Here is a 17,034-nt window from a genome sequence, read left to right on the forward strand (position 1 = left end):
ATATATATTAATTATAAATAACTACTTATAATTTTGTCATAATTTATCCTAAAGCAGTTTACAGAAGAAATTATTCAACATAAATATTAACAACTAAAAATGACCAAAATTGTAATGTGTTTAATAAAAATATTTAAGCGACTATGAAATATTTGAAACTGTTTAGGCACTCAACAACAAATAACTAATTTCAGGTAAAGCGCTGACAAATCCGAATAGCGTTCTTGGATGGAAAATACTTCTGAAAATAAAATGAAAAACACTATTCAAGAAGGGTTAATTGGGCTCTATGCCAAGAGAGGGTCATTCAACAACTCACCTGGTTTCGACACTCACTTTTTAAGACTGATCACAGTTCGTCATCATCATGATCACGTCTAATCATCATTCATTGCCAGGGCCGTAGGCTGTCCAGGATTTTTTCGGGGGGGGGGGGGGAGGGGTTTACAAAAAGATTTTTTTTTCGGGGGGGGGGGGGTACAGAAAAAAACGGGTAAGAAATTTGTTTATATTCATTTATTTTACGTTTTTACGAGTTGGAAAACCATTTCGGGGGGGGTCAAACTCCCTAGCCCCTTCCCCCTGGATACGGCCTTGTGTGTGACTCATGACATCATCCATCAGTTTATGACAGATCATCAGTTAGGCACCTATATGGGACTTCTGGGTATATTCTTTGTTTTTTTTTAAGGCAATTTCAAAATGTTGACCGAATGTCTTTGGGGGAAAGGTGCGCGGGAGAGCAGTTGGTTACCCTTTAATCACTTTTGACTCTAAAAAAGACACTAGAACGTTTGATTTCCATTCAAATGAGCCCCTTCAGAATATTCTACAAAAACTCCTTCCATACGAAGTGCCTTGGTGAAGAAAAAAATAAATAAAAAATAAATAAAAAAAATAAATAAATAACACATTGTATCCATATCACTCTTTACTTAGGCAGCGCTATTGCGCTGCCTATGATCAACTTCATCTAAAGTCATTTTCCAAATTTTGTCAAAATTATGTTTATAGTCATTTTAAATTTAATTTTTCTGGTATTTTCCAAACAAATTCCCAATTTCATAATTAACTAAGAGCCCATTATTCCGGCTTTTCACACTAAACTTATTCGACATCAAGAGCAGGCTTCAGCATCCTACATACTGGGCCAAAATTTTGGAACTCCATTCCAGTAAATGTGCGTTTATAAGCTTTTGTATAAGCTTTATAAGCTTTTAAGTATAAGCTTTATAAGCATAAGTATAAGCTTTATAAACTTTTGTGCGTTTATATTTAAGCATTTGTGGACGTTTTATAAACTTTTCAGTTTATAACTGAAACGTTTTTTTCAGTTTATAAACCTTTCAGTTCAATTTATATACCAGATGCATTTGTGTTACGATTATGGACATTTCACCTGCATAAAACTAGGCGTCATCAGCGCTGAAAACCGAAATAATCTATTAATTATCTATTAATCTATTAATCTATTAATAATCTATTAATCTATCATAATTAATTATTTTCTGTTGTTTTGTTTTTTTTCTCGAGATTTCTCTCTCTGTATTGTCATGGTTGGCCAGTTTGACTTAAGATCTTATAAATGTATTAATCATTTAAAATTATTTAAATTCATTATGTTTTAAATTTATTAGAAGTTTGACCACGACATGTACCAGTTTCCTTCTCTTATTTAAGGGTTGATTTCTATCTGTGACAGTTGTTGTTTTTCTTTGGCTGAATTTTTAAGACCTGTTTTTTTTTTGTTTTTGTTTTTTTCACACTGTAGCGGATTATTTTAACATTTACAATTGCTATCTTTTGACTTTGTTTTTTTTACGATTTTTGTTTCTGTTTTAATATAATTGTTTGTTTGCTCTGTGATAAGATATGTGAAATCGCCATTATTTTACTGCTATCTAGGGCTGAACGGAAAGCAGGTCGTCCACGATTGGGGTGGAAGGATATCGTAAAGATAGATTTAAGGGAAACGGGAAATATACGGGAGGGTTTAAAGAGGAAGGCTTTTAGTTGATTAGGATAGAGGAGGAGCGTGTATAGCTGTGTTGGCCGTAGGCAGCTTGGTGCTATAGGGAGTTGTAAGTAGTAGTAGTAGAAAGCAAACTTCAGCTTTCTTTTCAGAATAAGTTTTTCAAAAAACTTTGTACTGTACAACTTCAATATTCCAGTAAAAAAAGGGAACTGTTTAGCATCAACTGAAAATTTAACATTAAATCTACTAATTAGCGTGAATTCTTGATTACAGATCAAACTCCCAACATTCATATCAATTAATTTTTAAGTTTATGTTGTAGTTAGTTCCTTCAATTAGCTCACAATCATAAGATTTACAAATATTGAGAATGTAATACAAGCCTTATCAACAGGAACAACAAGGAAATTCTTATGTAGATAACTATTAGCTTGATTAATTTTCTTACAATAAAAAAATTATATTATCTTGCTCATCAGTTATCTTTCATTTTTTTCCAACTATATCTGGTGAACACCCCCTACAACTTAATAACCTTTGTGAACTTTGATGTAATTGTCAAGCATAAGAATGTCATTATTTGTCATAGGCCTACTACTTCATGGCCTACATCATATGCCTACATCAGTCATAGGCCTACTACTTCATGGTTGCAACAGTAGCTGTAGCCAAGTAGGTCACAAACTATGGTCCATAGTAATTTGTAAAGATCAGCCATACTAATGATGTCATGAGGAATATTGATTAACAGATGTGCTCATACACTTTTTGTCAAAAATTATATCTTATTTTAATGCTATCACTTTTACCCAAGCTGCTCTTTAAAATAAAAATATTGCACAAGTTTGTATCTTAATTTAGTACTATCCCTTTTTGCTCAAGCCATACAAGGAACATTAGTACAATAGTACAAGGACCATAACGATATTTTGGGCAATTCAACTGATACGTGTGTTATACCATCTCTATATGAAGATGTCATTTTTCTCAAAATTAAATAAAAAGAAAGTTTTTTTTTAACTGAAAGTAAGGAACGACGATAAAACTTAAAACGAACAGAAATTATTCCGTATATGAAAGGGGCTGTCCCCTCCTCAACGCCTCGCTCTTTACGCTTAAGTTTTTTTTGTTTAAAAAAATAGAGTTGTGAGAAAGTCAAACTTTAGCGTAAAGAGCGAGGCGTTAAGCCCCCTTTCATATACGGAATAATTTCTGTTCGTTTTAAGTTTTAACGTCGTTCCTAACTTTCAGTTTAAAAAACTTGTTTTTTTTTAATTTTTGAACGTTCTTGAATTAATGCAGGTTTTGATTTTGTCTCACCGTACATGAATAATTAAAACAAAACTTGCATATTAATTCTACTTTTATTTGGTTCAATTATTTGGTTCAAACTTGTTTAATTTTATTTACGAACGTTTTTATTAGTAACAAATATACGTAGCTTATAAATTAACTTAATAACGAGTTGACTTTAATATGGGGTTTGGGGTTTTCGGCTATGGTGATTACAATGGTACAGTTTTTTATTTCGAATAGAAAAAAATTCGTGGGGTTTCGCCAAATTCCCATAAAATGTCATTTTGCAGCAAGCTTTTACCGTTAAAATAACCGAAAAGTTACCATTTACCGTTAAGATAACCGTTAGTTACCGTTAAGATACCGTTAAGTTACCATTCCTGAATCAGCTTCAACAACCATTGTCATTGGTGCAGTAGCAGCCCAAACCTAAAAGACCGGTTTTTAATAAAACCACCAAGTGACAAATATTTACCCCGTGACACTATTTTCAAAAGACTAATTGTCATTTGAATGCAAATGAACAATAACTAGTTACTACAACATGAAACTTTTGAGAATTTTTAAAGAGGAAAAAATGAAGTCCATTTGAAATAAAAAGTACATCCTTGAAATTGCCGCTGTCACATACTCTTAACTGGAGGTTTCCAGCCTTCCTTCTTGAAAAAGAAGAAAATTTGCATGGGTTATTTATGGTTTATGTTTTCCGGGTTGCAGCAGTAGCTAGCAACCTAGTAAGAGACGAGCACGTCCAATGTTAAAAAAATATAATAGCCCATAACTCATAAAGATAGTCAGGTCAAAACAAAAAGTACACCATTAGAGCCGCCTTGTCCGAAACCCCTATATAAGATACTTTCTTTCCCTTTCCTTGAACAGCAAGGGATTTATATTGGCTTGAAAATCAGGAAAAGTGGCAGCTACTACAGAATTCTGCCTAAACGGCATCTTTTTTCTCTCTCTCTCTCTCTTTTTTTTTTTCTATTCCGCAGATAGCTTGGCACTGGAACACCGTAGTTACTTTAAGGAACAGCTTGGGTAAAAGCAATAGCATTAAAATAAGTTACAATTTTTGACAAAAAGTGTATTTTTGGTAGCACATCTGATAATCAACATTCCTCATGACAGTAGGACTGATCTTTACAAATAATGATATTCTTTTGACTAACAATGACATCAAAGGTTACAAAGGTTACCAAGTTTTAGGATGTCTTCACCAGGCGTCATTGGAAAAAAGTAAAAATAACTACCCAGCAAGATAATGTGATTTTTAATTGCAAGAAAACTAATCAAGCTAACAGTCATCTACATAAGAATTTCCTTGTTAGTCTTGTAGATGGAGGCTTGTATTAGCCTCTTAGATATTTGTAAATTATGTCATTGCCATAACCTAAAATTTTTGTATTAAATTTACAAATTAGTGTGAATTCTTGATTACAGATCAAACTTTCAGCACTCATATCAATTTATCCTTAAGCTAAGTACTGGGAAAAATAAGATATTTTTTGATACTTAAGTCAACAAAATATGAAAAATTATAGAAGCTGAGGTAGCCTATGGATCTGAACCACACCCTCTATTGAGATAGCCCCTTTGTCTACTTCTTTTGTCTCTATTCTTTTCTCTTTTTCTGGGGTGATCTTACTGAAAAAGTTGTCATAGAATATTGGCAAAGGACACATTTGAACAAAAGAAGAAAATAATTTACTTTCTTTAAGTAACTGGAGCATGTTAAAAAAACAGCCAACAAAAACTATTTTGCCCTTACCAGTTTTTGTAGCTGCTTCTTCAGTAGGCGTTGAATCTGACTTGACAATTTTTTTGACAGTGAAATAGCTTTTTAATGACTGTTGACCACCGGCCATTGATGAGGATATCTGAGAAACACTGGTCTCTACAGGTAATTCTTGAGATATATCAACGAAAATACTTCGAGAATCAAAAGGGCGTATTGATTCCTGTAGGAGAGTTTCTTGCTCCCTAGCAGCCTCTGTGGGATTCAATTGGCCATCTAACTGCATCTCACAACTTTCTACATGGCCATTAAAAGGCTGACAATTATCAACCCATTCTCTGACAAAACTAGCTTTTGCAGTTGCTGATAAGCCCAAGTCAACATTTACTAAAGCAGAGATTCCACTATTTCTTATTTCACCTACTCCTTCATTGCCATCTAATTCTTTGGTGGGAGAGGATTGAGTAGAGAGAGAATCAGAAAAGACACGAGGTCTATTTTCTTTTGAACTAATAGGCTCAGGTGTTAAAGTTTGCTTATCACTACATGCATCAACATCTACCAGATTACTCACTGACATTAAGTTGCACTCTGAAATTGACCAATAAAATGATTGAGTAGATCCCTGGCCATCAGAGTCACTAACACAACTATTTGCTGAAGTATTGTTTCCTGAAGGATTGTTTGTGTTAATATCTATCAAAGAGGAATTGTTTTTTGAACTCAAAACAGATTGTGAGAGAAATTCTTTAGTTGGTTGAACTTGGTTAGAAGACATCCTGGGTGATGATTTTGCAATGTCTGGTTTGGCCTTTTTAGAAGACTGTGATGCAGAATTTGACAGCCTGGAACATGATTTGGCAACACCAAGCTTGGCCTTTTTAGAAGGCTGTGATTCTCTTCTCTTTTGTCTTTTTAAATCCTCTCGCCAAGATGTATCACACAGCTCATATATTTCATCGTCATCCATTCTAAAAGAAAAACAAATTTTAAATACTGGTTCCTAATGCAGGAACTCTACCCAGATTATTGAGGTTTAAGACCCTACCAGGGTAATCAAGATACCTATAAACAAATAATATTTCTTAAAGAAGAGCTAGGAAATAGGCTAAACTTTTCTTCATGGCTGGTGATTTTACAGAACAATCAATATCATAATCAATTATATTGCATTTAGCATTTATCAAAAGCACTGGATTCTGAGTGTAGTTTTTTTTAGCCATTTTTCAGTTTTTTATTTTTATTTTATTTTGGTCCTATAACCATAGCATTGGATCCAAATTTCAAGACAGCCTTTTTTGAAGCAATCAAAAAGTCCAATAAGCATGCCCCTAGGGATGACATAGCTTGCACAATCTTAGGGGTAAGGACTTAAATTATAATAATTGGACATTGTTCACAGTTAGGTTTTAACAGAAAATAAAATGTAGGCAAATTAGGTTTTGGCTACATTATCAGCTGGAACATTTCAAGAATCCTTGCCTTGGCTGAGGAGCTACAAATTTGTATGGGGATGGGGAAGGGAGTTAGGAGGGGGGCCAAAATTAGGCGAAAACTTTTCATCTTTGTTTGATTAGAAACTTGCAGCTGTATTCCTCTTATCCACTGGATCACTAATGTTAAAAAAATATATATGAAAAAAAAAAGATTTTTTCAACTAAAAAAAAAAATAGATTTTCTTTCCAAATGGCTTGAAACGTAAATGCATCAATTATTGGATCAATTAGAACACAAAGCACAAAAACAAAAGTGGAAAAAATTGTGTTACCCAAAAATGAGCCAAAAATAACTTTTTCTTTTTGATCAGCAGTAAACTTATATCCATATGTCCTTCGGCGAGAGGCACCAATTCACAAAAAACGAAGAAATTCCGGTTTGCCCAAATAAGGTTCAATAACAATTTTTGAAATTAGATCTGATTAGGGTAAATTAGGGTTTCCAAGTTTTTCAAAATAGGATTTTTTCAAATTAGCTTAAAACTAATATCTGCTAGTCCTGGGTCAGGGGTACCCCAAAGAACAAAAAAAACAACTTGGAAACAAATTTGATGCAGTCTAGACAGGGCCAAGAGGACCTCTAATGATGTAAGTAATATTTTAAGAAGGTAGTTCTTTATTAATTCATAAAGAAGAAAAAGAATAAAAATGGCACCCAAAAATATGCCAAATAATGTTTTCTGTTTGGCTAAAAATATTTTCAATCAGCCCAGAACAAAAGGAGTTGCTGGATTGGATCTATTTTTAATAAGCCCAGATCAAAAGACTAAACGATTTGTAGTGCCCAGAAATGCTGCGTCTTTTAAGGGATTGAAAATTACATCTACAAGTCCCTAGGCCAAGTAGCACTACCAAGGGAGTTTTCACTAGCATTCCAACAACAACATTTAACAGAGACGAAAGCTTATTACAAGCTTGCAGGATGACATAAATGGCAGCAAAACACAGGTAGATTATTTCTAACTGCAAAAACAAGGTTTGTGACTGAAATTAGAAACAGAACTGGAAATTGAACCTAACTTTAAGGCCACCGAAATTGCATCTGAAGGTGAAAAATAGCGGTTCAAAAGAGATTGATCTACCTGACAAATAAGAATTAAAACAGGGACAGGCTCCTCCTTATTCCAAAATGTTGCTTCTTAAACAGCAGAATTTCATGTTTTACAAACATCCAGAATAAGGTTGCAATAGAAAAGCAGGGTCTCCCCCTGAGTGCTGAAACTTTAAAAGGGTTGCACACGCATGCTCTGCTGAGCATTTTACATGAAAATCAAACTCGAAATCAAGAAATAATTTTACAGATATAGAAAACCAATAAGACAAGATAGTAGTGCCTATTCAGAAATTTTGATAAACACAGGCAACTGGGATATGGCTGGATTTATTTTTCAGTCATATACATAACATACTAAATATACAAAGATCTGGCAGATAGACAAGCTTGTTTTGCACAGATAAAAAATTAAAGTAACAAATAACTAAATATATGGACATTCAATCAAAGAAAGAAGAAGAAAAAGAAAAATTTATTTTTTTCAACCAGCAATGGGACAACAAGAGGAAAATGAAGACCCAGGAAAAAGACCCAAAAAACAATAAAACAACAAATTAATAATAATAAGAAATAAATAAGTAAAATAAGTACCAACTGTTCAAAAGGAAGGACTTTAACTTATTTTTTGAAATTCCAAACAACAAATTAAAACTGAAAGAAGACTCATATCGGTTCCATGCAGCAACTGCACTATTTCTTAGAGAAAAACAGGACCTCTCTGAAATTATAAATGGCTGGCTGAAATTAGAAATTACCAGGATATAGCCTGATATAGGATATAGAGAATTTAGGATTGCAGGGAAACAGAGACCAATGAATGTCTTGATTAACCCTTGTCCACTCTTATACAATGCAATAATCCAAACAGATTAAGAGATCTGGCACAAGCAGTACAAACAGATGAAATATTTGAAAAAGGGGAAATAATACCTGGGTGACAGTTAAACCTTTACTAAGTCAATTCTGGTGCATTAACATTGATTAAAGTAACTTTGGTGTAGGAAAAGAGAACAGTAATAGTTACAGACTGCCACAATTTTGTTGGTATAACAATCTAGCAATAACTAATACAGTGTTTGGTTGTAAAATGGCCCATTCATATGATGGCGATACAGCTAGCCTTATTGATTCTGCAATTGTAAACTGCAGACTGACAGGATTGATACAAGATACTAGGGTATATAGGAGTGCTGTTACTGATGTTAAAAATAAAGATCACCATCAAGTAGTGTCTAGGATTAATCTAAAGCTGAAATTTGGGAATCGTAACTACCCGCCAAGGAAACAGTGGGGTAACATAGTAGCAATACTACTTGGGAGTTGGGCCAAGTGAAATTTGCTGGCAGCTTTTGGAATTCTGTCAAATTCTGCTATTGGCAGCTTTGGAACTTTTCCATGCCTGGTAACTACCTTTTGGAAAGCTATGATGTTGTTTGACTCCAGGATGAGAATTTGAGAGAAAATTTCCAGGAACAGTTGAATAACAAACAAGAGAGTTAAAAATTTGACAATGTCTAAGATGGATTGGATAATTTTAGAAAAATAGTCTGTAAAGGCACAGACGGTGTCTTAGGGAAGACAGTTGGAAACGCAGCTTGTAATATTAATGAAAATGCTTTACTTTTAATAGAGGAGGAGGGGTTCGTACAAGAATTATTTGAGTGATTGATGATATGAAAATAAGAACAATGTACAGAAAGTATTAAAATATGAAATAAAAAGGTGTGAAGTGGAGGCTTTGGATAAAATTGCTGAAGATCTGGAAGGTGCAGCCAGACGGCGTAAAATAAAATATTGCACTGGCATGTTAATAAATTGAGACAGAATAAAAATCTGGACTTGCCTCAGTTAAAGATAGGAATGGAGCCACAACTAGTGACAAGGAAAGAGTTAAAGAGAGATTGGATGTGAAGGAATAATTAGTGACAGTACTACAAGGATCAAAAAATAATACAGTAAGGCCCTAGGTACTGATAGTGTGGTAATTAAGTTTTTTAAATATGGTGGTTAAGAAATTAGAGATAATATACTGAAAACTATAAATATGATTTTTGAAAAAGAGGGAGTACCTAGTAATTGTAGGAAAACTCTAATTAAACCCCTCTACAAGAAAGGTGATAAGAGTAAGTGTAGTAATTATAAACATTAGATTAGGTTCTGTAAGAAGCAAATTACTTAGTATGATGATAATTTTTAGGTCTAGAGATGCTGTAAATAAAGTTTTACAAGACGAACATGCAACCACATCTCACAGGCAATAGACTTGTATCCTCCCATATAATTTTTGCATATGCATCATGATTATTCTACATTATTCTTTATAAAGTCAATATGTAACTTCTGAAATAAGTAATGTGTGTATGAAGCAATTGTCAAGCTCTGTTTCCTGAGCATTGCTCAATTAAAATACCAGAGGCATCAAAAAAAAAAAAAAAAAAAAAAAAAAAAAAAAAAAAAAAAATAGAATTTGGCATTTAAGATCAACTATTTCAGAATTATTTCCAAGAAATGTAGAAAAGATATAGAATTTTGTTCACTAGTTCTCAGAGAAACAACTTAATGTTCTATAGAAGCAAAACATAAAATCATTCTCAAAAAGTTTGCTTTGCACAAAAGGATTTTTCTGCTTTGACATCATACATAACATAAGGAAACAAAGTTTCAATTTTTTTCTGGAAAACTACTAGAAAATTTTCAAAAAATTTGGAAATTTGTCTGCCCTGCTTCACAATTGCTGTTCCCAGGACAAACTTTGAGGTTGCACCTTTTATCACTTTCAAACTAGAGACTGATCATCTAAAGAAAAAACACAGCTACAAAAGCAGTAGTATAACTCCGCAACACAATAAAGCCAATTTGAAAAATAAGTTAAGTTTTTTTACAACCTAAGACTACACCTGGACTCATTATGGGGAGGGATTTGTTCTACCATTGCAATGGCAGTGATTTTTATGCTTGGAAAGAGCATTGAATGTGACAATTTAAAGTTGACAGACTTTATCTTTTAACATATTAAAATTGATTAAATAGAGCTATCTCTAACTAAAGCTCTATATTAAATAGAGCTTATCATATTATTATGTAGAAGAAATGAAGAAAGCTCTAAAGCTGTCCTTTTGTGTTAAAGATAAGCCAAGGAATTATGTGCTGTGTTTGTTAGTGACAAGTGTTAGCATGCATGTGTTAAAAATGTGGAAACATCAAAAGCAAGTCAAAATTCCTTGGCAAATGTTTGGCTTGAAAGTTATGTGGATGACTTGAGACGGAGTTGAGTATGGAGGGAGAGAGTAGATGTGGAATGGATGAGTAAAATTGAGTTTTAAATTTGAAAATTTTTATTAAATGTTATAAAGCATAAATAGTTTTAAATTGTAGATTAAAAAAAAATTGAGGAAATGAAGTTATTATTAAGATAAAAGAATTTAAATTATACTTTAATGAGTTTAATGTATGACATTAATGTATGACAGTATTCTACTCCTCCTAGGTTTGTTATGCAGTTGAGGGAAGATTGGGAGGATGATGTATAGTTGATTGAGAACAAGGTTTTAAGAAAAATATTTGTGTATTATAAATGTATTTCCATGGTGAAAGGGGTGTCCTATGGTGGATGGGCGCCCTGCAAAACCAGGAATGGTATTTTTTTTTGTCGTTTTGAAATTTATAGTAGTATACCATGTCTTCATCAATATGTTTGGCTACCCAATTAAAAAAATAAAATATGTTTTTAAATTAGTGTAGGTGACATTAAAGTTTGAAATTAAGTGAAAAAGATTATTATGTCACTGAGAGGAGAGGAGGTGGGATTTAAAAAATCAAAAAAAAGAAGAAAAAAATAGAGCTTATCCAATAAGAAATGTCCTATTATTGTAGTTACTTAATAAGGAGAATCTTGCATCAAAACTATAACCAATTCTTATAGAACCTCATCAATAAGAATTTAGTAAAGGTATAAAGCAACACTTTTGGAAATCCTCTGCAAATATTCCTTTTGAGAAGAAAACACTATAATAACAAAAAACTGGTACCATTCAATTCCCTATTGAATACTCTTTAGAAATATAACCTTCACTATTGTGACAAAATAGCCCTAGCAATAAGCCATATAGCCCTAGGCCATATACAAAACTGGGAAAAATTTACATTAAAATGGAAAAAGAGCCCTGAATATATGATTAATAGAAATTTTCCAAGTGTTATAAATAAGAAATATTTTATTAAAGTGATTTGTTCTGCATATATGTAGGATAAAGGTACCAATGATTTGACAGTTTTTGTAAAAAAAAAAAACAAAAAACAATTTTTCTACTCCAGAAGGCTTAATAGAAAGACTTTTTGGCTTAAAAAGTGTTTCAGTATGCAGGAACAACACCTACGAATTTAACTGTTTTATCAAAAGTTGGAGGTTTTTTCAGAAAAGGGTATAAAATTTTGGTTTTCTTAAATTGAAGGGTTTTCACCTACAAATATGACAGAACAAAAAAGTAACCTGGTTTTGACATAAATCAGAACTCAATTTGACATTTGTTGAAATACTTGGAGAATACTTGTGGGCAGATCCTGGTGGATTTGACATGCCTACCCTTTTTACTTTATTTCTTTGTTTCTCTTCAACTTTTTTAAATGTGTAAAACGCTATTCAGATAGAGGAAGCAAAAAACTGAAAATTGCTTTAAGTATAGGGATGAAATTGTACAATCATATGGAGTGTAATTGTGTGACCTGGGTCTCTATATATAATGTGTAATATAATAGTGTGATATAAGCCTCTTTATAAACGCTATCTGGAATGGCCTGCTTTCTCTTAGCTTTAATGGTTGAGCAAAGATTTCTTTGTTGATCACAGTTAAAGTGTTTGTCAACATTTGGCCATTTCAAAGTTAATCTACCAGTTTAATCTACTTCAAACGATTTTAGTTTTGACTATCCTTTGTCTGGAAAGTCTGCAATTATTGAAATATGCATGTCCTACTTAAGATTATTAGAAGTTTGTGACGCCAAGGAGTTTAACATGTTTCATTAGAATTTTGGGTGGGATAGGAATTCCACAACAATTAGGGAGGGATTCAGAGAGAATATTTTGCATTTTACAGCTTGGGATCTATTTGAAAGAAAACATGTATAAAATTTAATAAGAGAGGATGTACTTCAAATTTGTTCAGCAATAAATGAATTAAGAGTGTTGTGAACAACTAAGTCAAATGCTGAAAAATGTGAACATAGCATGAGGCCAAGCACCAGTTCCTCAGCTGATAGAAAAATCTAGCATCAAATCAGTAAAACTAGGATTAACAAAAAACTTTTTTTAATTTTTTTTTTGTGTGAGATATTATTACAAATGATAATCATCAAAATCTCTTGTTGTTAAGAAAGTACCTGTAAATTTGATAACTGTTTTTGTCAGAGGACCCTTGAATGTTGACACCAATTGTTTCTTGTTTGTTTTACATGTTCAGTGAGGTTTTGACAGAGTCCCCTATATTTTGACAGGGCCTGTTGCTGTCTGTTGACAATATTGACAAGGTTGCTAGAAGATATTCTCAAAAGAAATGAATCTCATAAAAGAAGCCATTATCTACATTTGAATTTGGCTGAAGGAACATTTTGAATTGGTCTGGTATTCCACTACATCAGACAAGAATTTTTTGACACTTGGAAAATGGTTATGTCAATATAATATTAGCTGCCATTTTAAACTTGATTTTATCAAGAAAAAGCCAATGTGGCTACAGTTTCAAGAAGATCAGGTGTATCTTGATGCATTGGTGCTGATCCTAACTTTTTTGCCAAAAAATAGCCAAGTAATGACAGTTTGAACATTAAATAGCTAAAAAATTTCAGGATATCATTTTGTATTGAAAAGAGAGAACTGATTGATTTGAATATTCTTCTCTTATCTGGGTGTATTAGATATAGTGCCCATGTTTGCATTGCAAAGCATAATGAAGGCTTCAAGAGATGGTGTTCAAAGTCAAGCAGAGTTATCCTGTTTTGCAGTAAAATTTTGACAGTGGTTCCAAAATTGCCCTGTTGAATCATCAGTGCCTTTATCCTAGTGTATGGATACATGTAGCTTTACTAGGGATAGGGGTGAAATTGTCACTTAAGGGAAGATTATAAATAGGAAAGAGCATTGAATAGGGAATTAAGTAGTAGTCTAATGTGATTACTTTAGCCTACATGTGATTACTTTAGCCCCTAGGGAGAGGGTAAAGTATAGCAGGTCTGCAAGCCTAATTATTTTACATATTATGGAGTAAGAATTGTTTTTTAACTTCACACAGTCCAAATACTTTACCCCCAACCCCTCCTAAACTGCAAATATAAAGCCTAAATTATATATTTTCTATCTATTCTATCACTTCTCTTTGTCTTGTCTTATACTAAGCTGAAATAAACTATAAAGAATAGTGTTATAATTAGACCCCGGCGCCGCGCCGACGGATCAATCGAACGCCGCCGACGAGAGGCCGGTCAAACGCCACCGAAGTGTCGTCCCGCAACGGGCGTGCCACCACCACGCCGCCGCCGGCAGAGGTGACGGCGTTTGGTCGACTTCAAATTAATTTTGTGGCAATTCTTTATTGCGTCAACCGCAAAGTCGGAGCTTTTTCTTCTCGGGTGGTTTAGTATTTCGATTTGCCTGATTAGAAATCAAGCAGGACTTGCACTATCCCCGAATTTTCGGGTATTTTTCCAAAAATCTATGCATCACCCCGAAACAAAATTTGGTTTCCCGAAAATCACTCAATCAAGGTGCCACCCCTAGCAATTTATCACCAGTGACTTTCCCTGCCAAATATTAATTTGCATACCATAATTCTTCACTACACTCTTGCTCATTAATTTTCGTCTCTTTTGTTACTTTGCATAAAAACCAGACAGATGCAATATGCAATTGCAAATATTGTAGTATACACAGTTCTTCATATGTAGATAAAAAAAGAATCGTCTTTATGAAATGAGTTTAAGTCAGTTTCGAATGCAGTTTCCTAATCGCTATTTCTTACATCATTCGTAGTCAAGAATTTTATTTTCCAGTTGAATAGAATTATAGAACGCAATCACTACTATACAGCTCCAGTCTTCAGTTGGATTTTGAAATTGACAGCCGACAGATTGTTTCTACAGCTGAATTGTAAATTTGCAGATTTTTTGTTGCTGTTTTTAGATAACATTTTCTTAATTTTTAATACACAACTGTTGAACCCTGATAGAATACAATCTTCTTTCTGAAACTTTTTTACCCCCCCCCCCCACAAAAAAAACAACCATCGATTAAGACAAAATTTAGCTATAGACTAAGCTATGTACAAGGTTTGGGAATTAAATATTGAACCGTAAGTTACCCCAAAAATGTGCTTCATAAAAAAATTGTAAACTTTTGCCTATAGGGGGGGGGGGTCGGGGGCTATCATTTTTAAACGATAATGCCTCATTTTTTTTATTGAAAGCAGGAATGCCAAAAATATAATTATTTTTTTCATTTAAAGTGGAGACAGAAGAAAATGATATTGAATTCCCTGGGAAACCGTTGAAATATTTTGATAGACCAAGGGCCCCCCATTAGGACTTGTTCATTGTCTTGGGTATTTTGCGATTTCTCATAGGCTACTGACCTAATTTGGCTTTTGTGTATGCTCCCTTTTAATTAGATTCTTTGAATATTATTGAATGCCACGGCGAATCTATGACTCAGTTTTTCAGTAATTTGAGGTATATCTGAATAATTTTGACATTTTTGTTGTTGTCTTTGTATCCCTTTACTCATACCCTCAATTTTTTTTTTCAAGGAACACTAAGCTGTTTACGTTATTTTGCATGTTTGTTTGAACCATACAGTGACCTAGTTAATTATTAAGTAAATTATTTTTCTAATGAAAGCTGAGAAGGTATCCTATCAAGGTGGTATCCAGAGGGGGGGGGGGTAGGGAGGTATTTCATTTAAATAATATCTCGAATTTCTTTTTATTGAAAGCAGGGATCCCAAAAAGCTAATTTTTTTTTAATTTAAAGCGGAAACGGCATCCTATCAACATGGTATCCCAGGGGGGGGGGTAGTGAGCTATCATATATAAATGATAATACCTCGTTTTTTTTTAAAGCAGGGGTGCCAATAAGTTAATTATTTTTTTTTTATTTAAAGCAGAGACGGTATCCTATGAAGATGGTATCCAGAGGGGGGGGGGGCATAGGGAGGTATTATATTTAATTGATAGTACCTTGATTTTTTTTTATTTAAAGCAGGGATGCCAAACAGTTCACAAAAATTAACAAGATTTTCGTGAGTTATACTTGATACAGCACTTGCATGGTTTGTTGTCCAAAGGAAAAGGGACATATGTGTCCAACCTGTTTTTTTTCTTATTGATGAAACGGGTTTACTTTGAAAACATTCATTCATAAGTACCAGGCAGATTCACACTAAAACGAATTGGTGTGACGAAAACGATATCAACATCCCCACCTAACAGTTGCGCTTGAGTGACAATGGCGCCCTTTGTCAAGTGCCCAAGTTACATTAAAAGGCCAGGTCATAATAAAAGCTTTCAATTTGGGAGGTTTAAGGAGGAGTCTTTGACAGTCTTATTACCTCAGGGTAATAGATGTTGCAATGTTCTGAAGTATCTACAGTGGTTTAAAAAATTTGATTACCCCAAAAATGTTTACCAAAAATATGCAGAAATAAAACAAATGTAACATTTGGAATATTATAACACTTTTTTCAAAGCTTTGAAGAAAAGCAAAAAAGGCTAAATACCCCTAACTACACTTAAAAGCTATTTTAAAAAGAAACTCTTTGGAGATTTCCATGGAAATGACCATAGCAGAAGCTTTGAGCCTGGGTGGGGATCAAAGGGGAGTCTTTGAGTATTTTGACCAAATGTGACTTATTGTTGCAACTTTCTTAAATTTGGTATTTTTTGTGAGCATTTGGAAATAAAAGCTTAAACTCAATAACTGACACTAAGTGTCCTAACATTTTGCTTGGATTAAAAGTGACAAACTAGGATGAAAATCCCAACATCTTAATGGAGCTACTTCAGTCTGCATATTATTTCATTTAATTACATTTAAAACGGATGAGTTTTTCATTTTTTACCTAAGAAAATAGCTGGCACTTAATTTTTCTTCATACCAAATAAACCATTAAGCGTTTTTTGTTTCATTGTAGTTGAAATGTTTTCATGTGAAGTGTTCATCATGTATTTTTCAATTTGATAAATCTACTCCTTTTAGATGCAGTTTATAATTTGACTGATATTAGGTATTTATCAGTTTATAATTCGGAATGAATCCCCAAAAGAAAAAATTACTAATATCCAAAAGAGCAGCCAAAGCCCATAAAAAAGCAGCAGTTCAGCCTTAGCCTACATGACATATATTCTATAAGGAAGCCAAAAAAAAACTTTATATTCATTTTTTTAAATTGTTATTAAACACCAGTTTTTAATATAAGTAAGACTTCTCAGGAATC

The 17,034-nt window shown here is 33.3% G+C and overlaps 1 protein-coding gene across 6 annotated transcripts in view; it reads right to left on the reverse strand.

The window, feature by feature from the left end:
- The window catches only part of LOC148940269 (DNA cross-link repair 1A protein-like), a 320,311-nt gene that overhangs the window by 54,360 nt on the left and 248,917 nt on the right, over window positions 1-17,034 (reverse strand). For 5 of the 6 annotated variants that reach the window (XM_089105742.1, XM_089105740.1, XM_089105741.1 and 2 more), the window contains one exon: window positions 5,040-5,977. In XM_089105742.1, coding sequence (XP_088961868.1) covers window positions 5,040-5,976 — 937 coding nt within the window. In that variant the 5' untranslated portion in view covers window position 5,977. Of the gene's footprint in view, window positions 1-5,039; window positions 5,978-8,147; window positions 8,246-17,034 lie in introns of those variants that run through there. The other variant, XM_089105745.1, reaches the window with a different exon arrangement.

This window comes from Artemia sp. Qi Xiang Cuo, chromosome 20, assembly GCF_049724085.1.
Source record: "Artemia sp. Qi Xiang Cuo chromosome 20, ASM4972408v1, whole genome shotgun sequence".
NCBI lineage: Eukaryota > Metazoa > Arthropoda > Branchiopoda > Anostraca > Artemiidae > Artemia > Artemia sp. Qi Xiang Cuo.